The sequence below is a fragment of the Marmota monax genome, unplaced genomic scaffold (assembly GCF_021218885.2).
Source record: "Marmota monax isolate L192 unplaced genomic scaffold, Marmota_monax_Labrador192_F-V1.1 WCK01_AAM20220418_F8-fsc00014, whole genome shotgun sequence".
NCBI lineage: Eukaryota > Metazoa > Chordata > Mammalia > Rodentia > Sciuridae > Marmota > Marmota monax.
The window spans coordinates 15,755,435-15,781,217 of record NW_026695222.1 but is presented as its reverse complement, the minus strand read 5'-3'; the positions used below and the strand labels follow the sequence as shown (position 1 = coordinate 15,781,217).

Here is a 25,783-nt window from a genome sequence, read left to right as displayed (position 1 = left end):
CTAAGGTCCTTTGTCCAAGGAGGGGTCTGCAAGTAAAAAAGTGGTCTAGGGATAAAGTAGGGCCTGGCATTTTTAACGGTGTCTGGGGGTGGGGTGAAGACAGTTGGAAGTTGAAGAGATGTCCAGGGTGGAAGGAGTAGTCTGAGATCGGAAGAGGAGGATCTTTGGAGTTTAAGAAGAGTTTGGGAGGGTCCAAAGAGTTTGGGACCAGAAACAGAATTTGGGGTCGAAGAAGTGTTTGCGGTCAGTGAAAAGGTCTGTGGTCCCAGGAAAGTGTCTGCTTCTGAGGAGAATACTAGCTGGATTCAGACTGTAAGGGGAAAGGACTTTGAACCTGCAGTTGCATGAAGTGCCTGGGTCCACTGTGCTGCGCGCTCTCCCCCAACGCTCCGCCGCCCTCGCGGTTCTCCATCCACCTGCACCTGCGTGCCCACTGCAGGATGACAGCTCTAAGCAGGCGGGGGCGAGTCAGACCCGGACACTGCCAAGGGAGGGGGCGCCCCCTCCCGGCTGTCCAGGGGCTCAGGCCCCGCCCTCCGCTCCGCACTCCCTCCAACCCCCGCCGCAGCCACTTCCGGCAGGCGCTGCGCTGCTAGAGGGTGCAAGTGAGGATGGCGGCAGAGAGCGAGGCCAGCCAGGAGAGCGCTCTGGGCGCCTACTCGCCAGTAGACTACATGAGCATCACCAGCTTCCCGCGGCTGCCGGAGGATGAGCCGGCGCCTGCCGCTCCGCTGAGGGGACGCAAGGACGAGGATGCCTTCCTGGGAGACCCCGATACCGGTGAGGCCCGTTTGCCCCGTCCGTGTCCACCCAAGTCCCCGATCCTCCTTCATCTGTGTTGTACATCCACTTCCAGCCTCCATATCCTTAGTTCATTCCCTGGACCACCATCCTCCTGAACCTCTCCTTTCTCCCTGTCTCTGTTAATTATCTAGTCAGGAAGGGGGTGCATTTCTGCCTTGGAGGCATAGGATGCGACAAGGGAGCTGATGCCAGGGACTGCAGTAGGAGGGATTGGGATTATCTCTTGGGAAGAACCAACCAACAGGGAAGGAATGCTGGAGGGGAAATCCTAAAGAACAGCTGTGATCACCCAGTAAAAGGCTTTTCTCTAGCCACAGAGGACAGGATAAAAGAAACCAAGTCAGAGACTGCAGCAGGAGGGATAGAACCTAGGTTTTAGAACTTCACCATGACCAGGGGTTATGGAAAGCAGAGAGTCTGGGGAGCTGCTGAGAATCTCTTCATGTCCAGGGAGGGATAAAGAGAATATGATTCCCCTCTGTCTGGGAATGTTGGTTATTGGGAGACAGGGGGATGGACTGCATGACCTCTCAAAGTCCTTGGGGACCAGAGTGCCTTTTCTGTCCTGTGGATTACTCCATCCTTCTGGAGACATAGATCTGGCTGGGATGTTAGGTACCTCAGCTCCCTAGGAAGCAATCTTCAGAATCTTACTGTGTCCTCAGCCCTCTGCAGAAACTGCAAGGAATGGGGGTAGGGAGGGACAAGACCCTTCTTGGGAGAAACCTGGTGACCAGGAGCTCTCTGAGTATTCCTTCCCTACTGGTCTCTGTCCTATCCATGTGGCCCAGCTCCATTCTCCCCTCCATTTCTCATCCTCCATCCCCCAGCCTTCTTTCCCTCAACGTCACTTCCTGGCATTAGAGCATCCTTCTGCCTCTCTTCCTCCTAGTGCCTGCACTAGAGCCTTAGCCCTTAACCGCCTGAGAGATACTGCTTCTCTGGCCCAGCCGTCCCTGGTCTGGCCCTTCCATAGCTGCTCCCAGTCTGACAGCCTCCAATTCTCACCCACTCCATAACTTTCTGGTCATCTGGCCCTGACCAATAGCACCTATCAACTTGACTAGACTCTATTCTACCTGTGATAGGAGTGAGGGGATAGTGGGGTGTGGAGGATTTGGGACATCAAATGTCAGGACTGCAGATTGAAACTTCTTTTCCAGAGGGAATAGCTTTGGAATCAGGAGGTAGTAGGGAGAGGGGTGGTTTGGTGGATACTAGCCTGAAGCCAGGTCTTTCATTTAGATGTCAGGAGTGATGCTTTTGGTGCTAGCATTGCCCCCAACTCATTGTGTTACAATAGGCATACCTCCCCTGTAGTGGGCCTTAGATTCCTCTTCCAGATCAACAAAGAATGGCAGTCTCTCCTAACCCAAAGATGAGACTCCCTTGATTTTCTTCTCCCACCCCTCAAATAAATTAGCATTTTTAAAAGCCTTCAATTATTTGTTTCTGCAATGATGTGATTATCCAATGTCTGAGGGCAGGCAGGAATCATGATTGTTTTAACCACTCCAGCATCCAGCACAGAGTTGGGCTCAATAAATAATTATTGAATGATGGGCTGGGGTTCTAAGCTGAGTGGTAGAGTGCTTGCCTAGCATGTGTGAGGCACTGAGTTTGATCCTCAGCACCACATAAAAATTAACAAAAGATCTCTGGATGAAATAATGGCAGGAAAGGGAATTCCAAAACCTCAGGGAATATCTTGACATGCCAATACAGGCTGTGCCCTCACCCTGGTCACCAAGCTTCTAGGAACTTAAACCTTATGATGAGGTTGTATACCAAGGTTCCCAGGGACATGTTATGTAGATTCCAAGGACATTGCCATCATATTGGTATAAATGTTTCAGTGCCATGTCACCTAGCCCTGCTTCCAAATTCCTAGGCTTCTTTCTTCCAGCTAGACCAGAGTACTGGCTAACATGGCCTCCTATGTTCTCAACCTCATGGTGCCACCTAGTGGCATTGTCCCATCTTCTTAACTAGGATCTTATTGTGACTGACTATTCTGCCACTCTCCAAAACCAAGTGTTAGGCATCCCACAGCAGTTTTCTTTATGGAAAACAAAGCGAGTCAACAATCTCTCCAAGGCTAGAAATACTTTCCTTCCCTTTTTCCTGTACTCCAAGCCCACATGTGCCTCCCTCTCCCAGACATCTGCCTCTAAATATCTTGCAAGTGCCTTATCTTGAATATATTTTATGCTGGACTCATGATCTCTTCTCCACACACCTGCTCTTCTTCCAATGTCATTCTCAATTAATACTGTCATTTAACCATTCTCCAGGACTCCCTATTTCTTCCAAAAGCTGATCAAATGCTCTCTCCTCCTCCTAAGTATTTTCCAAATTCTATATCTCCATCCTGTCATCACCACTGGACTAAACTATGAACCTCTCAGATCTATATTACTCAGATTTGTAGCTACTCTTCCTGCCTCTGTCCTCACCCCAATCCATCCACCATCCTGTACATCTGGTCATGTAATCCCTGGTTCAAAAATCTCCTGTTAAGGGAGTGAGAAAACCAGAGACGACCTGAATCTCTAGCTGAGATCTGTCTCCTGGACAATGGATTCATAATCCTCTCTTTTCAAGGTTTCTTTGTTATAAACCCAGTTAAAACAGTTACATCAAAAAAGGAATTTTATTGGACAGTATAATCAGGAAGTCCAGGAGCATGGGGGAAAGAAAGAGACTGTTGGTTGGGGGAGACTGGATGGATTAAAGTGTCCTAAATAGGGATTAATTAGGCTGGACATAGTAGCAATGCCTGTAATCCTAGTGATTTAAGAGCCTGAGGCAAAAGGATTGCAAGTTTGAGGCCAACCTTGGCAATTTATCAAGACCCTGACTCAAAATAAAGAATAAAAAGGGCTGGGGATATAGCTCAGTGGTAGAGTGCCCCTGGGTTCAATTCCCAGTACCACAAAAATAGAAACAAAAACAAATTACAGGGACTGGGGTTGTGGCTCAGTGGTAGCGCCTAGCATGCGTGAGGTACTGAGTTCGATTCTCAGCACCACATACAAATAAATAAAATAAAAGTCCATCAACAACTAAAAAATATTTTTAAAAAATTACAGAATAAATTAATTTAGGCCTAGTATGGTGGCATACAACTGTAGTCCCAACTACTCAGGAAGCTCAGGAGTTCCAGACCAACCTGGGCAAAATAGCAAGATCCTGCTGAAAAACGAAAAAAAGAATTTAACTTTTGATCTTCTGCTCTGCCTTTGTTTTTGTGGGCATAGTCAGAAAGCATTCCATGTTGTTGAGGCAAAATGCCCCCAGCAGCTACAGGCTTATATTCTACCAATTTATCAACCTATGCAGAAAGAGGACTTTTTTCTTTCCCAATAGTTCTAGCAAAAGAACAAAGTTTGGCCAGGCGTGATAGGTGCACACCTATAATCTCAACAATTTGTGATAATCTGTCTCAAACAAACAAGCAAACAAAAAAACCCAACCAAAAAACAAAGTTTGAGTCTTAGTGGCCTGATACAGAGATGCATGTTCTGATTGGCAAGACCTGAATCGCACTCTTAAATCTGGTCAAGGATAAGGATGAGGGAGTTGGTTGAGGGAAGGGAGAGGGTGTTCCTCAAAAGAAAATTGGGAAATGGTATCTAAACATCTAAAAAGTAGATGTCTACTAGGCTAGCTATCCTCTCGGCGGCTCCTTGTGGTCCTACTCAAAATGAAACTCATCATCTTTCTCCTAAGAGACTTGTTTTCTTCTGTTTCCAAATAATTTTTTTCCCAGTGTCTTGTATATGAGTAAAATTAGTAGTATTATTTTTTAAAATATATTTTTATTTGTAGATGGACACAATACCTTTATTTTATTTTTATGTGGTGCTGAGGATAGAACCAGGTGCCCCACGCATGCTAGGTGAGTGTACTACCTCTGAACCACAATCCCAGCCCCATGTATTGATTTTTTTAAAAAAAATTTTTAGTGGTAGATGGACACAATACCTTTATTTTATGTATTTATTTTTATGCAGTGCTGAGGATCAAACCAAGTACCTCACCTATGCTAGGCAAGCACTCTATCACTGAGCTACACTCCCAACCCTGATATGTATTGTTTTTTAAATATATGTAAGTGGTAAACAAAAAATCCTTTCATCACATCTTATTCCCACTTGTAGTATCTTTTCCCAAAAGTAACGCCTATAAATAAATTCTGAAAAATATCTTGCCTATGTCAGCATTTTATTGATATTTGTGATTTCTTATTTATATAACAGAGAAGAGTTTGGATCAGGGAGGGCCTTAAACACTAAATCAAGAAGCTTGGATTTTTTTAAATCATGTTTTGTCTCATGTTAATTCATGGTTCAATGATCAGTGAACCATGATAGTACTTTTTTTTTTTTGGTACCAGGGATTGAACCCAAGGAGGCTCAACCACTGAGACACATCCCAGCCCATTTTTTATTTTTTATTTTGAAACAGGGTCTTCCTAAGTTGCTGTAGCTGGCCTCAAACTTTCGATTCTCCTGTCTCAGCCTCCTGAGCTGCTGGGATTTTAGGCATGAGACACTGTGCCCAGTCCATGACAGTATCTTAAATAGGAAATTATAAGTTGATATTTAATATGATAACACAAAACTTTTTAAAAATATTTTTTATTTGTCAATGAACCTTTATTTAATTTATTTATTTATATGCGGTGCTGAGAATCAAACCCAGTGCTTCATACATGCTAGGCAAGTGCTCTGCCAGTGAGCCATAATCCCAGCCCATAACACAAACTTTTAAAGGCATTATACTCCTAGTCCTGGGAATGGTGTCACATACCTGGAGTCTCAGCTATTCAGGAGGAAAGGATCACATGAGCCCACAATTTTGAAGACCTAATGAGACACTGCCCCTTAAAAAAAAAAAAAAGGTCTAAAAAATAATTGTTGAGGGCTGGGGTTGTGGCTCAGGGGTAGAGCGCTTGCCTAACATGTGCGAGACCCTGGTTTTGATCCTCAGCACCACATAAAATAAATAAATAAAATAAAGATATTGTGGTCAACTACAACTAAAAAATAAATATCTTAAAAAATAATAATTGTTGAATGAATAAACTCTTAAAATATGAATATAGTAAGGTGCTAAGGTGAAGGTACCAGCTAATTCTTTTTTTAAAATATCTTTATTTTATTTTTATTTTTATGTGGTGCTGGGGGTCGAACCCTGTTCCCCACTCTTGCTAGGCAAGCACTCTACCACAGAGCCACAACCCAACCCTCAGCTAATTCTTTATTGTTCACAAACATTCAGGACTTTTTGACCATTTAGGCACTTGGGTTCAAGGACAGCAGCATCCAGAGGAGAGAACTATGAGATGGAAGAGGGTCTTAACTCTGGTCAAGGTAGGAAAGGAATGGAAATAACAACAATTATTAACTACATTATAGCTATGGTGCACTTGGTATTTATCACACATCCCACCTGTTAGGGATTACTTCTATTACCAGTATGAGAAAGGTAAGGCCCATGACATGAAGTTATTTGTCCATAGTCACCCAACAAGTAAGTGGCTTTCAGTTCTTCTCTGACTTCATTCTTACTATCCTCCAATCTATTCCAGACAGCAGCCAGGGGGATTTTTCCCCCCATTGCTGGGGATAGAACTTAGGGCCTTGCACATGCTAGGTAAGTGAGCTTTGTCCCCAGTTCCCAGATGGATCATTTAAAATCACAAAACTGATGACTTCATGTTCTTGCTTAAAACTGTCCAGTGACCTCCCATAATACAGGGTAAAATCCAAGTTTTTCAGGAGGCACCGAGGGCCTAGCCTATGGAGCCTACACTCTCTCCTTACTATTCTTTTCCTTTCCTGCTACACTAGAGCCACCCAGGCCTTGGTTTTTGTTTGATTGTTTTGTTTTATGTTGTTTTCTAATGTACCAAGTTCATTCCCACATTAGGCTCTTATTGATCCCTCAGGAACATTCCACATACAAACCCAGTGCTCTAATAGTGACTGACTTCTCTGCTTAAAACCACCTCCTCCCTTCTCTGATTTCCCCAGGTAGCAGTCTCCCCCAACCAACAGTCTCTTTCTTTCCCCCTTGCTCACTTTCTTCTCTCTCCTCACCCTGCCCCTCTTTCCTGCAGGGCTGGGATCAAACCCAGGGCCTCTATCATACCAGAGCAAGTACTCTAACAGTAAGACACATCCCCAGCCCACTCTCTATCATTTCATCCTTATTTTTCTTCCTAGCACCTGCCACAACTTGTAATAATGTAGTGCTTTGTTTACTTGTTATTGCATTTTTCCTCCACTGGTCCATGAACTCTATGAAGACAGGAACTGTCTTTTCCTCTCCCCTTAGCATCTAGCATAGGGCCAGACACATAGTAGGCTCTTCATAGTTGTTGAATAAGTAGATAACTGGAGTTATCCTGCCTGATAACTGCCTCTTTATACACAAGGCTGGGCCCTAACTGGGGCAGGATCTGGTTTCCAGAGAGGGCTGAACCGGTCCACCCCCTCTCCCAAAGCGTTCCCAGTCCTTGTTCAGGATCACAGAAAATTTGACCTAGGTATCACTCAAGAAGGGGTGCAGTCTCTCTCAGCTGCCCAATTGAGGGTCTCTGTCTCTTTCTAACCTGGGACCACAGTCCCTGCCAGCCCTGGAGTGGTCCCAGAGACCAAAAGCGAGAAGGGCTGGCTAGTGGGGTTTGTGTTGCAGGGGCAAGGCAGGGGGGACCGCAGGCAGGGCCAGGTAGGAGACGCCCAGACCAACTTTTGTCCCCGTCCTCCTGCAGACCCGGATTCCTTCCTGAAGTCGGCGCGACTGCAGCGGCTGCCATCGTCGTCGTCGGAGATGGGCAGCCAGGACGGGTCACCGCTAAGAGAGACTCGCAAGGACCCATTTTCCGCGGCAGCGGCCGAGTGCTCTTGCCGCCAAGATGGGCTTACGGTCATCGTCACTGCCTGCCTCACCTTCGCTACCGGCGTCACTGTGGCGCTGGTCATGCAAATCTACTTCGGGGACCCCCAGGTGAGAGGGGCATTTGGGCAGAGAGGGCACTGGGGAGGAGAGAGTGAGGAAATGCTTGAGGGGGCTGTTCGAACTGGGGAATGACTGAGTGGTGGAACGGGGCCGGGAACTAGGAAGGCGAGAGGGTGATGAGAGAGGACGGTCCTAAAGGGAAGAATTGTGGGACGGGAGCGGGATAAAACAAAGAAGAGACTCCATCACGTAGGAGGCATTTGGGGGCAGTGAGATGGGCATCATAAGGAAGAGTCAAGGTGACAAGAGGAGCAAATGGTTTTAAACCTAGCCACTCGGGAGGCTGCGGCTGGTCAAGGCCTGTCTGGGCAACAAAGCGAGACCCAGACAAAAAATAAAAAGGGATGGTTTTGTAGCTCAGTGGTAGAGCCCCCTGGAGTTCAATCTCTATAACTACAGGAGGCGCAGACAGCAGAGGGCAAAGCTTGCATGCCTTAGCTCCTGTAGAGGTTCCAGGGTTCCTGGATGGCTTCTACTGCCCCTTCCTATCTCCCCTCCCAGATCTTCCAGCAGGGTGCTGTGGTAACTGATGCTGCTCAATGCACATCACTGGGCATGGAGGTGCTCAGTAAACAGGGATCTTCCGTGGATGCAGCTGTAGCAGCAGCCTTGTGTTTAGGGATCGTGGCTCCACACAGTTCTGGCTTAGGCGGGTAAGGAGCTCCCAGCCCTGGGTCACCCTGGCCTACTTCTTGTCTTTTGGTCTGTAGACTTCTTGTGGTTGGTCTCCCAGTTTGAATAGAGGGAAGGCTGAGCCCCAACTCCTTGCATTTTTTTCTTTCTTTTAAAAATATTTAGTTGTAGATGGACACAATACCTTTATTTAATTTATTTATTTTTATGTGGTGCTGAGGATCGAACCCAGTGCCTCACACTTGGGAGGCAAATGCTCTACTACTGAACTATAGCCCCAGCCCTGCATTTTTTTTTCTTTCTGTATCAAATGTCACTCTTTTATCCCTGAAGTCAGAAGGGTAAAGCTACCATATGGAGAATCTGGAGGTGTTTCTGGAGCTTCCCTTCACACACACATACACACACACACACACACTCACACACATACACACATTGGGAAAGGAAACTTGTAAATTATAAGGTGAGGTGTACAGTGAAGTATACTGTCATCAGTAAAGGCAGTGATGTTTTAGGGTCACAAATCCCTGTAAGTTTAATGAAAGCCATGGACCCTCCACCCTCCAAAAATATACTCTAGGCTGAGAACTCTTAAAACCGAAGTTACAAACTGGTCACCCATGGGTCACACCAAGCACACAGAATGACTTGTTTGCACACTTAAATTTTTAAAAAACTTGTTTGCTGTTGTTAAAAGATTGAGAATTTTCATTTTTTTTTTTTTAAAAATCTAGATTTCCAACATCTCTTGAGCAATCAGAAGATCTGGTAACAGTGGGCTCATTTTTCCACATGGCTACAATTATCTAGAGCTTAGTAGAAGCTGTTCCCCATGATGGGGCAGGTGCTGTCCACCTTGCCAGAGTTCCTTCAACTTTCTATTGTTTCTCTGTCCTGCTTTCCTTATTTTGTTACTTGGCTGCAGGCATTTAAGTTTGTAACCCTGTCTCAGTTGTAAAAAAAAAAAAAAAATCACAGAAAAGGAATAAGCTAACAAAGTCCATATCTTGATTCCTGCAAGACCAGTCCTCCAGGGTCTACCAAAGAAATTCTCCTTTTGGCTTTGCAGTCTATCCTTACATAATCCAGTCCTGGAGGAGGGATACCAAGTAGGCAGGTGCAGGAAGTTGGCAGAAGTCCAACTCTGGTCTAGGGTGGGGGCAGGGGCAAAACATCTGCTCTCCCAGTCTCTGGGTTTCCCTAAGCAGGGATTAAAATCTCTAATAACAGGCTAAAAGAAGTCCTTGAACTCTGGGTCTCCCACTCCCTTGATTTCACTCCCTACCCTTCTAAGGTGGCTGAATCCCTGCTGGGGAGAGGACTCAAACTCCTGACTCAGAATGACAAACTGAGCCTATAACCTCACTCCTAGGGATTGAAGGGTGGCAGTATAATGATTCCGAAAGTCGGCATGTTATAATCCCTTTCCCCCTTCTGTGTCTCTCCAGTGGGGGCGTAATGCTGGTACATGACATCCGTCGAAACGAAAGCCAACTAATTGATTTCCGGGAGTCTGCACCAGGGGCCCTCAGGGAAGAGGCCCTGCAGAGGTCCTGGGAAACCAAGGTGGGGACCCTGTTGGGAAGCGAGGGCTCAAGGGGGTCTTCCTTCACTGCTCTTCTGCTAACTCAAGCATTAATTTGCTGAGTTTTACCATTGGGGTTGGAAAAAGAATTGAACAGGATCTTCTTAGGCTATAGGGAGGCAGGCAACTCCCATGAAATAAAATAATGAATAAAAACTGTGGATGGTTGATTAGCAGGTAATACTGCAACATCTTACTTCTCTGATAATCTTACCGTCTGGAACATAGGAAGAGGGAAAAAAGGCCACCAAGTACCCTGAAATGTCACAGAGTTGCTGTGTTAAAACTTATACCTTAGGTATAAAGATGCATGCCTATAATCTCAGCTACTAGGGAGGCCGGGGCAAGAGGATCAAAAGTTCAAAATGAGCCTTGGAAATTTAGTGAGACCCTGTATCAAAATAAAAATAAGAAAGGGGCTGGGGATGTAGCTCAGTGATAGAGCACTTATTTAGTGTGAGAGGCCCTGGATTCAATCCCCAATATTGCAAAACAAGCAAACAAAAAAACTCATATATCACACTCTGAGCCTAATAACTATAACTTTCCCAGCCTACAATATGTTGAAAGAGTAAGAGGAACTGCTAGGTAGAGGCAATCCACTGTCCACAGAGAGCAAAAGAGGAAATAGAATAACTTGAAAAAGTAGGTATTTAGTGCAGTGGCAAAAGCCAAACACATTCCTGAGTTCTCACAACTCAGAGCGCTAATAGTATGAAAATGAGTTAAGTGAAGCTATATTGTCCACAACTTTAAAAGGCAAGGGTAGGTATAATCCAGTGTGGATGGATTTCTATCTAACTTGTTTCTATCCTGGCTCTTGATGGGGTTTGCTTAATTTATTAAATCCCTCAACTATGATAAATAAAAGCCTTTCTGCATTTGCGTATAGAAATTCAGGGAGATGGGAGGGATGTCTGCAGGGGAAAGCTTGTCCCTCTCCTGGGATACTTGGCATGTGTCTCTCCCCTATGCCAGCCATCCCTGGCTTGGGGCTCTGCAGAGTTCAGCCCAGCCCCCCCCTTCCAGTGACCTGGTCTCCTCTCTCCCTCGCCTGCCCGCCTTGCCCAGCCTGGGCTCTTGGTGGGGGTCCCCGGAATGGTGAAGGGGCTTCATGAAGCTCATCAACTCTATGGCAGGTAATGACCCTCTCCTGGGGACCAGGGGCCCCTGCCTGCATCTCTCCTTGGGTGGCCTTGTCCTGCCTTCCTTGATTCTTCCCTTCCCAACTCCCCCTCCTAATATCCCCTTCCCTTGCCAGGACTCTCCTTCCCAGGAACCCCCCTCCCCCCAGGACCCCTCCTCCTCCCCCCAGGACCTCCTCCACCCCCTGCTCTCCGGCCCCCCCAGGCTGCCATGGTCCCAAGTCCTGGCCTTCGCTGCAGCTGTGGCCCAAGATGGTTTCAACGTGACCCATGATCTAGGTCAGTGGGGTTTGGGGGTTGGGGGAAAAGCACACAGTTGATTGGGGGGGAACCTCTCTTCCAGTTTGTTCCTCAGTCTTCCATTTCCCATCTTACTCTGACCTGGGAGAGGCTTCAAATGAGGGAATATTGGAAGGGCAGATTGTGCCCTATAATAGGCTCCTGGGGGACCAGAGCACTTAGGGCCAGCCACTTAGCCCTCATGCACCCCATCTATTATGCATTTCAATCACCTGGCCCAGTCTTGGCACCCCCTGCCCAGCCTCCCATCCCTGCCCCCAGCCCGGGCCTTGGCTGAGCAGCTGCCTCCCAATGCATCTGAGCGCTTCCTGGAGACATTCCTGCCCTTGGGCCACCCACCACTGCCTGGCTCCCTGATGCGTCGTCCTGACCTGGCAGAGGTGCTGGATGCGCTTGGCACTTCTGGCCCTGCTGCCTTCTACAACGGTGGCAACCTCACACTGGAGATGGTGGCTGAGGTGAGTGTGAGGGTGGGAGGTAGGGGTATGCTCCAAGGACCCTATTGCAGGGAAGCCCTCTTCCCCCTTTCTACACTCCCTGCCTTTCTTTCATCATATATATTCTGATTGTATGTATTTGAAATTCTAAAATAAACAAACCTAACCTCCATTGATAGAAACCAGACCTGTAATCCCAGTAACTTGAGAGGCTGAGACAGGAGGATCACAAGTTTGAGACTAGCCTCAGAAACTTAGCGAGACCCTGTCTCAAATGAAAAATAAAAAGGGCTGGGGATATGGCTCAATGGTAAAGTGCCCCTGGGTTAAATCCTCAGTACCAAAAGAAATCAGGCCAAGGATGGTGACACACACCTGTAATCCCAGCAGTTCAGAAGACTGAGGTAGGAGGACTGCAAGTTAAAAGTCAGCCTCAGCCACTTAGCAAGACCCTAAGCAACTCACTGAAACCCTGTCTCTAAATAAAATATTGCAAAAGGGCTGGGGATGTGGCTTAGTGGTTAAGCCCCTGGGTTTGATCTCTCAGAACCAAAAAGAAATGAAAAAGGACAAGAAACCAGACTAGTGGTTATTAAGGATTGGAGGGGCTGTCTGGGATGGGGCATAAGAAACCTGTAGCAATATAAATGTTCTGTCTTGATTGAGAGGGTACCTTTGGGCTTATCAGGGCTGCTGTTAACTGTTCAGGGGCCTAGCCTGCTTTCCACAGGTCTGGTAGAGGCCCAGAATTAGCCTCAGTTTCTCTAAGCCCATAATCCTCCTTGCTTTCTGGCTTTTCTAGGGACTGAGGGAAACATCTCCTCCACTGGTGACTGTCAGGACTAGGAGATGGACACAGGAGGTTACCACCCAACCCCAAAGTAATTTAGTCTGAGGCAATAGTGTGTTCTGAGAATTATCATCAACAGTCCAAAACGCCTAGAAAAATTGTGTTCAAGAATAGGATGCATGGAGCAACTCAGTGGTAATCTCCTCTGTGTAATGGAGATGTTTATATAAAATTCTGCCATATTACAGTGGGAATTACATAGGTGTATCATTCATTCACCATTCACAGAGTGTCTGCTCAGTGCTAGGCCCTATGCTGGGCACTGGAGATATGGTAGTGGTGACAGAAGCCCATCCCAAGTGGACTCAACTAGAAAGTCCAGGAGAACACTGGCTTTAGGTCCTCCTGGATCCAAGGGCTCCATCCACATTGTCAGAACTTGATCTGTCTGTCCATCTGCCTCTGGCTCTTTCTCTCTCCCTAGTATTTTCCTCAGTTTGGATCCACACTCTGTGCTCACCAGCCCATCTTAGACCATCCCAGAGAAACAGTATTTTACTTTCCTTTTAGTTCCAGCAAAAGCCTCGTGGTTGTGTCTCATTGGCTTGTTACAGGTACATGACAATTCCCAAACTAATCACTGTGACATATAAAGGAATGCTCTGATTGACCACATCTGGGTCACACATCCTTACCCAGAGGTGGAGAAGGGCATGCAGGAGTCTCTAACATAAAGACCATCATGGTTTTAAAAGAAAAAAACCCAAGTTGAGTTTATTATCTTGCCAGACAAAGGAACACATGCTAACCAAGAAATTCAATATGTAGTTCACTCAGAAAATAGAGAAATCAAAGGTTTCAGATACTAAAAAAAAGTTTAAAAAAAGGAGAAGATTCATAGTAGTACTAATTTAAGATTAATAGCACACTGTTAGGATGGAATGAGCCTGCTGGTTTGTACCAGATTGGTTCATTGGTTAGGAACGAGTTTTCCTGACAATGAGACACACAGGGTCAGACCTACTGGGGTCATTCACAGTTTATGGTTTTAGCTGGGTACAGTGGCACATGCCTAAAATCCCTCAGGCATGGGAGGCTGAGGCAGGAGGATCACAAGTTCAAAGCTAGCCTCTAACAATTTAGTGAGGCCCTAAGCATCTTAAAAAATAAAAAGGGCTGGGGATATAACTCAGTGGTTAAGTGCCCCTGGGTTCAATCCCTGGCACCCCTCCCCCTCCAAAAAAGTTCTTGGTTTTGTAGTGACTTTAATTGGTTGTAATGAGATGTAGAATTCATTTTGATATCTCCTAGGTGATATCTCCTAGTGCTGCTGTAAGAGTAAGTCTTCCTTTTACAGAGTCTAAGAGGGCAGCACTTGAAAAGACTTGGGGGTAGAGTTCAGGACCTTCAGGTCACTCTGCAGCTGTGTAGAGCTCACTGAAGAACAGCAGGACATGAAGTGGGAGAAGCAGGAAGGGACTAGAATACCAAGCTAAAGAGGTCCCTCATGGAATATACCTAGCACAATGACTGGCACATAGGAGGTGCTTGGTGTTCATGCTTTTCTCCTTCTTCCTATGGTACTTAGGACTTATGGGGTTCTTCAAGGCCATGAGGCATAAAAGTTGTGAACAGTCAATTTGTTTGTGATTCAGATGTGTGTTATAGGCCAAGCCATGTGCTCACAGTGGTGGGTGGTCATTTTCTCTCCTCCAGGCTCAGCATGCAGGGGGCATCATAACTGAAGAGGACTTCAGCAACTACAGTGCCCTTGTGGAGAAGCCTGTGTGTGGGGTGTACAGAGGTGACTTCTCCCCCAACTTTCAGGGTCCCCACTCAAGAGAAGCATCCCAGTCCAAGGCCATATCCTTTTGGCCTGAAGATTTCTCTCCATTCTACAGGAGAGAAACTGAGTCAGTGAACTGCCTGGGCAGCCAGCTGTTGAAGCAAACCAGAGCCAGCTCATCTTCTGAAATAATCATGGCATCATTTAACCGAATTATTTTAACAATGGGGGGGATTCATCTAGCCAAAGGCTCAGATCTGAAAGTTGGGGTTCTAAATATCTGTTTTCTGGATTTGGGCGCTATGTTGCCTCAACCCTAGCCCCAGCCCCATTCTTACTGCCCTGTTCTTCCTAAGAAGAATTTGCCTGGCGTGGTGGCACACACCTGTAATCCCAGTGGCATAGGAGTCTGAGGCAGGCGGATCGTAGATTCAAAGCCAGCCTCAGCAACTTAGCAAGGCTCTAAGCAACCTAGTGAGACTCTGTCTCAAAATAAAAAAATAAAAAAGGGCTGTCTATGTGGCTCTTGGGTTCAATCCCTGGTGCCAAAAAATATAAATTAAAAAATAAAAGAATTCATAAGACGGAAGTCCATCTAGGCTTCAGGTCGAATGAACCCTTCATGAGAGTCACAAACCTGGTCCCTCATGTACCAAAAGAAAACAGTCCTAGGAAGGGAAAGGAACTCAACCTGCAAATTCAAGAAAACCAATAAGAAATCCAGAAAGCTGAATTATGACATGGGTGATGTTTTCTGAGCCCACAGTGGTAGGTTTTGGGTCCTTCAGAAGTTCTCGGGTTCTTTCCCTTCTGGGAGGGCAAGATCACTTCAAGCCTCAGAAGAGGCTACTTCTGAATTCAAGTTTCAGGTCTCAGTCTCTTATCTGATTCCTCTGCTGGAAACAATGTTCTATGAAGTAGAGGAAAGAGTGTAGCTCTGGAACAGAAAGACCTGGGTTTGCGTACCATTTGCCTCAAACTTGTCACTTTCCACTTTCCAGCCTTTGTTCACTCCTTAAAATGGGGATGATCTCAGGGTGCCTGTGAGGATTTGATGAGATGGTGCAGGAAGGTGCCTTGATCAGAGTGAGCATGGAGTGCACTGGATTTTCTATTTTCCCTCCCCAGCCTGAGTTGTCTCAGCAATGCCAATGCCTTGAGTGCTCTGGATTTCCCTTATCTCCTATAACCTTGGGCCAGTTGCCTCTCTGTGTCACAGTTTCTGTACCTATAAAATTGGGGTGATAACAGTACCTATTGTAAGGATTAAATGGGTCAATTAGTTAATGTTGGTATTATTTGTCAGGTATTATTATTCCTTTATTCCTTTGATGTCCAAACATTTAATAACAGGAGGAAGAGGAGGCTCCTGCTCCAAGGAGTTTCAGGTTGAGTTGGACCATTAAGAGCCCTGGATACTATTCTGGCCTGTGGGAGGAGCAGAAAGGAAACACACTGTGGCTAGGAATCTGGACATCTCACTATCTGTCCCTGCCCTGAAAATCGCCTACAGTGTGACTCTGGGCAAGTCACAGTCTCTTAAGCCTTAGTTATCTCATATAGCAGAGGAAACTGAAGACCAGTATTCTCAGTTCAAGTCCTGGCTCTGCCTTCAACTTGGCATGTGAACTTGAGTGGGTCCCTTCTCGTCTTAATGCTTCTGTTTCCTTATCTGATGAGGGGGCTCAGTGCAGTGGTCTCAGAGCATGTGATAATGGGATGTGCAGCTGGAATGTGGAATGTGAAGGTGACTTGACCCCTCCCTTGCTCTCTGGTTATCTCTTGTCCTTTCAGGCCACCTGGTTCTGAGTCCCCCACCCCCACACACAGGCCCTGCCATCATCAGTGCTCTGAACATCCTTGAGGGCTTCAATCTCACCAGCCTGGTATCCCGGGAACAGGCTCTTCACTGGGTGGCAGAGGTAAAGCCAGCCCCTCCATCTCACCTGGATTTGGGGACACTAGGGATGGCGAGAGGAATTACTGCTTTGAGGCAGGACTAAATCACCTTAGTTTTCTTTCACATGAGGATCCCTAGATGGGGCTGCATAAAGGGTCCTGGCAGCCTCTTCCATATCCTTGCTGTGTTTTCAGACCTTGAAGATTGCATTAGCCCTGGCCAGCAGACTGGGAGATCCCATCTATGATTCTACCATCACTGAGAGCATGGATGACATGCTCAGGTAGGTCTTGGGGCAGGATTCCAAAGGGTGTGAGGTGGTAGTGGGTTTGGGGAAAGGATCCAGTGAAGTTCCAGGTCAGTTTCAGCTGAACCCCAACTCACAATCTGACACTGGACACCTTTGCCTGAGGCAAAGGTGTCCAGTGAGCTGGGCATGGTAGCACACACCAGTAGACTCAGCTACTGTGGAGGCCCAGGCAGAAGGATCGAAAGTTTGAGACCATCCTAAGCAAATTAGCAAGACCCTAAGTAATTTAGTGAGATTCTGTCTCAAAATAAAAAGTAAAAAGGGCTGGGGATCTATGTAGCTCAGTGGTAAAGCCCCTGGATTCCATCATTGGTATAAAAAAAAAAAAAAAGAAAGAAAGAAAAAAAAAAACCAACCAACAAAAGTTTAAAAAAGACTGAGGATATAGTTCAGTGTTGGGCATTTGCTTAGCATGTGGTACTATCCCCAGTACCCACCACACACACACACACAAAAAAAAAACCATCACGTTAAATTATGGGTTGTGTATGTATGAACATATTACAATGAATCCCATTATTATGTAAATCTATGATGCACCCATTAAAAAAATCATCAGACATGACAAATGCATACAATTTTATCTGTCAAATTAAAAAGTTAACATCACTTATCCAGGAAAAAAAAAAGGCAAAAAGAACTATAACCACATCATGGCCACTGGGATAAAAGCATGAAAACCAAGGTTCCCCCTCCCAGCCATCTGAAACCAAGCCCCAGGTTCCTATACTGCGTGGTCACCATCCTTCTTGGTTGAAAACTGAACGAATGTCTTCAATAATCCTTGGTAACTTATTATTCTCTAATCATTATGAATAACCCAACACACAGTTAATAATAGTAATCTAAGAAACCATCACTTGAACTTTAAAAAGTTTGGAGTCCTGGGGGGCATGGTGGCCCATGCCTGTAGTTCCAGCAACTCCGGATGTTGGAGCAGGAGGATCACAAGTTCAAAGCCAGCCTCAGCAACTTACTGAGATTTTAAGCAACTTGGTGTGACCGTGTCTCAAAATAAAAAATAAAAATATCTGGGGATGTAAAACATCCCCAGTGTAAAAACATCCCTGGGTTCTATCCCCAGTACCAAAAAAAGGAAAAAAAATATTAATTTTAGAAAAGAATCTGAATAATACCTAAATAAATCTATTCAGTTCAATTACTCAGCAGTGAGCTTCTACCCTCATAGGCCTAGTAGTCCAGTGAGGGAAGGAAATTTAATCAAATAATCACATAAACATCACAGATAGTTGGGGTGTATTGAAAGCTTGTTGTATGCTCATCCCCCACTCCTTGTGTTTTTAGCAAGGTGGAGGCTGCATACTTCAGGGGCCACATCAATGATTCTCAGGCAGCCCCTGCCCCTCTCCTGCCTGTCTATGAGCTGGATGGGGCTCCCACCGCTGCCCAGGTGCTAATTATGGGCCCTGATGACTTCATCGTGGCAATGGTCAGGTATGCCAGCTCAGACTTAGAACCTGTAACAAAAGATCATTTGGACCAGGTGGTGCTGGTGGGGTCTGGGAAGAAATGAAGGTAGTCGCAGAGCTCATCTGACCCCATCTCTGCCCCCAGCTCCCTGAACCGGCCCTTTGGCAGTGGTCTCATCACCCCCTCGGGGATTCTGCTCAACAGTCAGATGCTGGACTTCTCCTGGCCCAACAGAACTGCTAACCATTCTGCACCCAACCTGGTAGGGTCTTGCTTCTCTCCTCTCATGGGGACCCTCGGGCTAGGTAGGAAGTACAGCTGTATGGTTGCTTCTTCCTCCCTATTTCCCCTAGGAAATTCTATTATAAGGAAATAAGATACCCACTTCATCCCTAGTCCTGCTCATTCTGAAGCATAGATTCTGGTGGGTCAGAAGAACCCTTATCTCATTCTGCCACTCTCTTACTCTGCAACGCAGGGAAAGTCTTGCCCATCTCTGGACCTCATTTTATTCACCTGTACAATGAGGATATTAGGTCTAATTTAATGATTTGGGTTCTTTCCAGCACTAGTGGTCTGTAACACCATGATGCTGAGCTGGGGGAGCTCAGCCCAATGACTGAGAACCAAAAAAGAACCCAAGGAGGAAGGAATTAGAAGTTATTGTTCTAGCTGGAGACCAGCACTCTTACACTGTATAAGATGCCTGGCAGGGCAAAGACACATAGAGGTGATCCAGTGGGGATTCTACTATGCTTTCCTGTCGCCATCTTTTTGTCTTGGTTCTTTTCCCTGCCATCCATAGCAGCCTCACAGCTCAATGGGTCCTCTTATTATTCCACCTCATCCACCCTAGCCATCCAGGGACCCCTTCCCTTTCGCAGACAGCACACTGTTGCTTGGAGGGAAATAGTCCCCCTTTCTTGTAGATGATGCAAAGAAGGAGAGGAGTGGGAAGAGTGGTGGAGTGGCCCTTTCCCTGTCTTGCCCCACCCCACACCTCCTTTGCGGTCTCTGCCCTCCAACAACAGGAGAACTCGGTGCAGCCAGGGAAGCGGCCACTCTCTTTCCTGCTGCCTACTGTGGTCCGACCGGCAGAGGGGCTCTGTGGGACCTACCTTGCCCTGGGGGCCAACGGAGCTGCCCGGGGCCTCAGTGGTCTGACCCAGGTGAGGTTTCTTTCCTTATGGGCCTTTTGCAGTCAGGAACCAGCTGTGGCCTGGGCTGTGATGCCCTTTCTATCTCTGACTTGTTTCTCCATCCCTTATACAGCAAACATGAACTGAATTGCTTTGTGCCAGGCCCATCATGGGCACAAATGGACTGTGCTGAGTTTCTTAGTGAAAATGGGCACAGCAGCCCCTGTCTTTCCAGGTTGCAAGGGAAATCGCAGGGCCAATAGAATTGAAAAGTGATATAGCATCTGGGCTACCTGTGTTCTGTGAACCTCAATTCCCATCATTTCTCTACCCTGCATCTAAATAGATAACCAGCCCTCTTTAGAGTCTGGGTTGTTTTTTTAAAATCTGTTTTTATTATTTATTTATTTATTTTAAAAAATTTTTAGAGTCTGATTTTAGATGGAAGGGCCACTACTCTCCAGAATACCTCAGGACAGTTCCTTGAATGTCTTGAGCTCCTGTTATATGTGCCAGGCATATGTTTTGGCAAATGACAAGTTAATTTTAGAACCAGACTTCTGTGGGTTCTAGTCCAAGTGTTGCCAATTGCCAACTGTGTGATGCTAGGAAATTCACTTAACCTCTCTGAACTTCAATATCATCCTCTATAAAGTAGAAATAATAAAATAGTTAATATTTATAGAGTTCTTACAAAGTGCTGAGTACTTTTAACCTTCCCAACTCTGGAAAGAAGGCTTATTTCTATTTTATAGATTAAGAAATTGGAACTGGAAAGGTTAAGAAGTTAGGTCAAGTTCCTTCAACTAGCAAGGGTTGACAGGTAGTTCAGATCCAGAGTCTACTCACGCTCCTAACCACTAAACTGAAAGTACAAATGTGTACCTTAAATCACCTCTAGCTGTTAATCCTGCCCTATCCAGAGAGAAGGGAGGGAAGCTCTGAGCTAGATTTAAAGGGGAGGGTCCCTCTTCCCTGGCTTCTTCTAAACTCTTCAGTGAATAACTCTCCTTCTCTGGCCTTCAGTTTCCTCCTCTATGAAGCAGGGATAGTTATCACAGGCCTGCCTGTCTGGTTTCAGGGTTGTTGAGAAGCCCAGATGACACACCTGGTGTGAGGGTTCTAAAGACTAAAGAGTCTGGACCAAGGGTGAGAGCTGGGGAGCCCTGCCTGGTTCATCACCCCTGGGACAGCCCTGATTTTTCTGCCTCTTGGCTACCTACAGGTACTGCTGAATGTCCTGACCTTGAACCGGAACCTGAGTGACAGCCTGGCCCGAGGCCGCCTTCACCCAGACCTGCAGTCCAACCTCCTGCAGGTGGACAGTGAGTGCAGAGCAGACACTCCCGTGGGGTGGCCACAGAGACAGGTTTCCCCTACCTTGATCAGCACCAGTTTCCTTCTTGCCAAAGTTTGGTTTCTTTCCACAACTTCCTGTTAAAGTAATGAAAGATCTGGGGACTGGAACCATCTTGCTATTTCCTTTGTGTCCTTGAGAGGTCCATTTTTCATCTCTGAGCCTTGGTGTTCTCATTTGTAAAATAAGGTACAGTTGTTCATTCTGCAAACCTTCGTTCATACCTTAGTTTGTATTGAACACCTGCTGTGTGCCAGACATCATTCTAGGTTCTAGAGATAGTGCATTTGTAAGCAGATGGGGAAATAATCAAAGAGATAAGGGAGAGTAAAATAAATACCCAGCTGAGCATTAAAACAGAATGATATAGCAGGGCTGACTCAGTGACCAGGTGATATCTAAGCTGAGATCTGAAGAGTGAGAAAGAGCCCACCAGGCAAAGAACTGAGGCAAAGCTTTGTAGGCCAAGAGGACAAGTGCAGAGAACTCAGCAGAAATGGGCTTGGTGTGTTTGAGGAATAAAAAGAAGACCAACCTGGGCTGGGGTTGTGATTAAGTATAGAGCACTTGCCTTGCACGTGTGAGGCAATGGGTTCCATTCTCAGCACCACGTATAAATAAATAAAAAAAAAAATACAGGTCCATCAACAACTAAAAAACAAACAAACAAACAAAAACAAACCCCAACCTCAGTGAGAATGAAATGAGTTCAGAGAGGCAGGCAGGGGACCTTCTAGATTTATGGTGAGGAGATTGACTTGCCTCTAAGAACAGGGGCTTAATTTTGGATGCAGCTTAATTTTGTAAATAGGAAAATATGTGCATCTTTGAGGAGTTTTATTATAACCAACCATGTACTATGCTAGTCCAAAAGGGATAAAGAATTGATCAAGATATAATTTGTGTTTGTTCAGTATTATCTCCATTTTGCAGATAAAGAAACTGAGGCTTACAGAAGTTATAAACTAGTCAAAGATCAACCAGCAAGTGGCAGAAGTGATATTAGAACAAACCGCTGGCTGATACCAAAGACTCTGCTTCTTTACTGCCTGGCCCTTGATATCTCCTGCACTTGAAGCATGTTAAAAGCACAGTCCTAGGTCATCTGCAGTCAGACCCTATAGTTGGTCAGTGATATCAAACCGCAACTGATGCATGAAGCAGACTCTTGAAACTAAACTTTATTCAACTTTATTCTGCTAGTCTCTACTAAGTATAAGGTGGCATGCTAAGTTACTTATGGTAGCTCATCCCTTGCACAGTCTTAGAAGGGGATATCAAGTGTGGGGTTCTGGCAAAAGAAACATTTATCCACCTGAGACCCCAGGAAGGCTTTATGGAGGAGGTAACAACTGGCTGAGCCCTGAAGTATGAGCAGGAAATTGGCATGTGGAGATGAAGGGATTCTGGAAAGAAGAAATAACCCGGGGGGGGGGGGGGGAAACAGAAAGAATAGTTTAGAGTGCAGCCAGGAGGCCAGTCATTTCCCAAACTCTTGAATTTACTTAGCACTTTCACGACTTTGGCCACATTTATATGTGGTCTAAACCGTTATTTACATAATACATATGTATAAATGGACTTGTTTTTTACCCAAATGTGTTTTAAGTAAAACTTATTAACACAGAGAGATTCTTTTTAAAAAAGTCAATCAAAATTAGAAAAATAGAATCATTTGTCACAAATAGATGATAGATAGCTATTTTAAAAATCAAATATTTTTAGGTTTTAGGTAGATATTATTACCTGCAGAAGGCTCTCAGACCTGCTTTTTATGTTAAAAGGGAAATTAGACTGTTCAGAGGCCAGACTGAAACTTGGTCCTTGCCATAATCAAAAAGATTGAAAGTGAACCATGAAGTGATTTCTGACTAGATGATTTAATATTATTCAATAATGTGTCTTTTATCTTAAGAACTACCTAAACTCATTCTGTCTGGAGAAATAAGCAGACCAGATCTTTATAGAAGAGCAATGGGAGGTGAAGTTAACAAAGCTTATCATGGAGGACAATGTTAAGAAGCACAGATTTGCTGGGCACTGTGGTGCCCACCTATAATCACAGCAATTTGGGAGGCTGAGGCAGGAGGATTGAAAGTTCAAGGCCAGTCTCAGCAACTTAGCAAGACTTTGTCTCAAAATTTAAGAAAAAAGGTGGGGGAGATTGGGACTGTAGCTCAGTGATAGAGTGTCCTTGGATTCAACCCTTAGTACTGTAAAAAAGAAGAAGAGGAAGATGAGGAGGAGGGCACGACTATCCAATTGAATAGGGCAGATGGATTGAAGGGAAGAGAAGGTAAGTTGAGGAAATACAAGAAGGAGCTTGGGTATGGCTCAGGTGAGAGATGATGAGAACCTGAACTTATGCAAGAGGATAGGGGTAAACACCCCTATCTGGTAAATACCTGCTTAACTTTTTACTAGGTACTGACTGTCCAGGCAATGGGGAGCAATAGCAAACAAGATAACGACCCCATCTTCAAAAAACTTTAATCTAGTGGGGGGAGACAAAGCCAATAAATAAGCAAATACAAGTGATATTATATACTTTGAAAGAAAACAAAGCAAGGTAAAGATGGCAGGGACTGCTATTCTAGTTAATGGTCAGCATAAAGTCTGACACACATTAAATGCTTCTCAAAGAAGTGCCTTTTGACCAAAGACTAGAATAAAGAAAGGAAGCCAGCTTTGAAACCATCTAAAAGGAAAGCAGACCAGGCAGAAAGAACAAGAAGTGCAAAATTCCTCAGGTAGGAGCATGTTTGATCTACTTTAGGGACAGCAAGGAAGCCAGTGTGTTTGGAATAAAGTAAGGTAGAGAATAGAAGGAATAAATAAGAATAATTTAGAGAGGTAGCAAGGTCCTAGATAATGTTGTGCCTTAGAGGCCTTGATAAGGACTTTGGATTTTATTCTAGGTCCATCAAACCTGGTAGAATATTTTGTTTTTGTGGCACTTGGTATTGACCCCAGGGGTGCTTTACTGCTGAGTTATATCCCAAGCCTTTTGTATTTTTTGAGACAGGGTTTCTCTAAGTTGCTAAGGACTTAACTAAGTTGCTAAGGCTTGCCTTGAATTTATGATCCTTCTGCCTCAGCCTCCCAAATCACTGGGATTATGGGCATGTCCCACTAAGCCTGGATGGTGGAGTGTTTTAGGGGATTAACAAGGTCGGACCAGTGTTCTAAAGGATCCCTTTGGGTACTGTGTGAAGAGACTGAATGGAAGACAGGACTGGAAGCTGGGGGGGTGGGAGGCAGTTAGAAGACTGTGCTGTAATCCTGGCAAATAGTGATGGCAGCTTGGACTATGCAGGTGGAGACGAAGACCCTCAAAGTCCTTTTTCCAATATTGAGAATGACTACATTTTCAATCACTTGCTGTAAGCAAGGCTCTGAGCTTCCTGTGCATTCTCTCCTTTAATCCCTGAAACAATTTCATGTGCTGGCTCTTTTATTATCCCCCATTCTGTACATGAGGATACTGAGGCTCAAAGAGGTGAAACAGTTTGCCCAACGTCATGCAGGAACACCCAAGACCAAGACTCAAATCCACTGTAGATCTCCTTAGCCTGTGCTCTGAACACTCTAAATGTGTGTATGTTGGGGATGGTTTTCAGGTGAGTTCACAGAGGAAGAGATAGAATTCCTGGAAGCCAGGGGTCACCACGTGGAGAAGGTAGATGTCTTATCCTGGGTCCATGGCAGCCGGAGAACCAACAACTTCATCATCGGTGTAAAGGACCCACGGAGCCCAGATGCAGCTGGAGCCACCATCCTGTAGAGCAGCGGGGTGGGGCGGGGTCTCTGCTCCCCACCTTTGCATGTTCCCAGAGTCCTTCCTTCTCCCAAGTTTGGTCTCAGGGGGACCCCAGGGATGCCCTAGATTAGGGGCCAGAGGGAATGCTTAGCAAACCCTATCCCAGAGTAATTGAAAAATTCTCCATCATGAGGCCTGCGGTGGTGGTGGTAGTTAATGTCAGTGTCCACGACTAGGCAGGGGACCTTGAGGGGTCTTTCTCCTCTCTTCTTTTAGCCATGCTGGCTCTGAGCTTAGGGATATGCTTGCAAACCCTTCTCAAGGGTGTTATAACCCTAACATCTACAGACTATCCTGACCTGGGCCTTGTCTTCCAGCTCCCTTATCCTGTTCCCAGCCTCATTTCTTAAGTGATTAGGATTTTTTTTTAATGGACCATCGTGGGAAGAGAGTAATCCTCTCCTCCTACCAGGTTGAGGTGGGGACCTTTCATCTGGGGGTCCCCGGGGTGTGGGGTAGGGGTGGGGGTGGGGACCAGCTCAGGGGCTTCCATTTGCAAAGGGAAATTAAAGAAAGAATATTGCTTACCCATGACTCTAGCCTGATTTATGTTTAACTAGGTTGGAGGTGGGAGTGGGAGAGCAGAACTTGGTATCCTATCCCAGAATCTCTGCCTCTATGGCTAACTGGAGCCCCTTTGTAGGGGTTCTATATCCGAACTTACACTACTAATAATAATCTGTTTTTGTTATTATTTTTTATTGCATCCCTAGAGCACTTAATGTGTGCCAGGCTCTATGCTAAGCACTTTATGCGAGTAATCTTATTTAATTTTCCTCAAAAATCTAATGAAATAGGTAGTAATATTATTCTCATTTTACAGATGGGAAATGAGTAAAAAGAGGTTAAGGGATTTGTCCAGGGTTTTTCATCTATTAAATGGAAAAATTGAGGTTCAATCACAGGATGTCCAACTCCATGATCTGTACTCTTAATCAATTCCACATCTAGCATGTGAACTATTTGTTACAAAGTATATTTCATATAGTATATATCAGACAATAAGTATCTCTCATAGATTATGTCATTCACTCATGCATGCCTGCATCCTTCAGTTATGTTCCAGGAACTAGTAGGCACTAGAATTCAGCACTGAACAAAACAAATAGGCCATTTTTTTACAGGTTTTCAGTCTATAAGAGGAAGCAAACATTAAAGAAATAAGGACACGTTGGGCTGGGGATAAAACTCATTGGCAGGGCACCTGCCTAGTGAATGCAAGGCCCTGGTTTCAATCCCTAGCACTGCAAAACAGACAAAAAAAAAAAAACCCAAGGAAATCGCCATCACAATAATCTCTATAGTATCCCTCATAGG

The 25,783-nt window shown here is 45.4% G+C and overlaps 1 protein-coding gene across 3 annotated transcripts; it reads left to right on the top strand.

Moving 5' to 3' along the window:
• Positions 1-564: 564 nt before the first annotated feature.
• Positions 565-24,900, top strand: Ggt7 (gamma-glutamyltransferase 7). 3 transcript variants are annotated; one of them, XM_058575501.1, is made up of 15 exons: positions 565-780; positions 7,586-7,821; positions 8,335-8,486; positions 9,915-10,032; positions 11,123-11,190; positions 11,402-11,475; positions 11,758-11,954; positions 14,440-14,527; positions 16,304-16,431; positions 16,604-16,692; positions 18,025-18,174; positions 18,295-18,412; positions 19,182-19,319; positions 20,515-20,607; positions 24,267-24,439. In XM_058575501.1, the coding sequence occupies exons 1-15, from the start codon at positions 612-614 to the stop codon at positions 24,288-24,290; spliced, it is 1,842 nt and encodes a 613-aa protein (XP_058431484.1). In that variant the 5' UTR covers positions 565-611; the 3' UTR covers positions 24,291-24,439. The 3 variants fall into 3 exon arrangements, with proteins under 3 accessions (XP_058431484.1, XP_046289699.1, XP_046289700.1); XM_046433743.2 differs by having other exon boundaries at positions 566-780; positions 20,515-20,614; positions 24,267-24,899; XM_046433744.2 differs by lacking the exons at positions 11,123-11,190; positions 11,402-11,475; positions 11,758-11,954 and having other exon boundaries at positions 566-780; positions 20,515-20,614; positions 24,267-24,900.
• Positions 24,901-25,783: the final 883 nt, after the last annotated feature.

Bases quoted from the DNA above. Each gene is read 5' to 3' on its own strand.
- Ggt7 (XM_046433743.2), top strand. From the start codon at position 612: ATGGCGGCAGAGAGCGAGGCCAGCCAGGAGAGCGCTCTGGGCGCCTAC. The intron at 8,487-9,914 runs GTAAGGAGCTCC...GTGTCTCTCCAG, and splicing joins CACAGTTCTGGCTTAGGCGG to TGGGGGCGTAATGCTGGTAC. The intron at 18,175-18,294 runs GTATGCCAGCTC...CTCTGCCCCCAG, and splicing joins TTCATCGTGGCAATGGTCAG to CTCCCTGAACCGGCCCTTTG.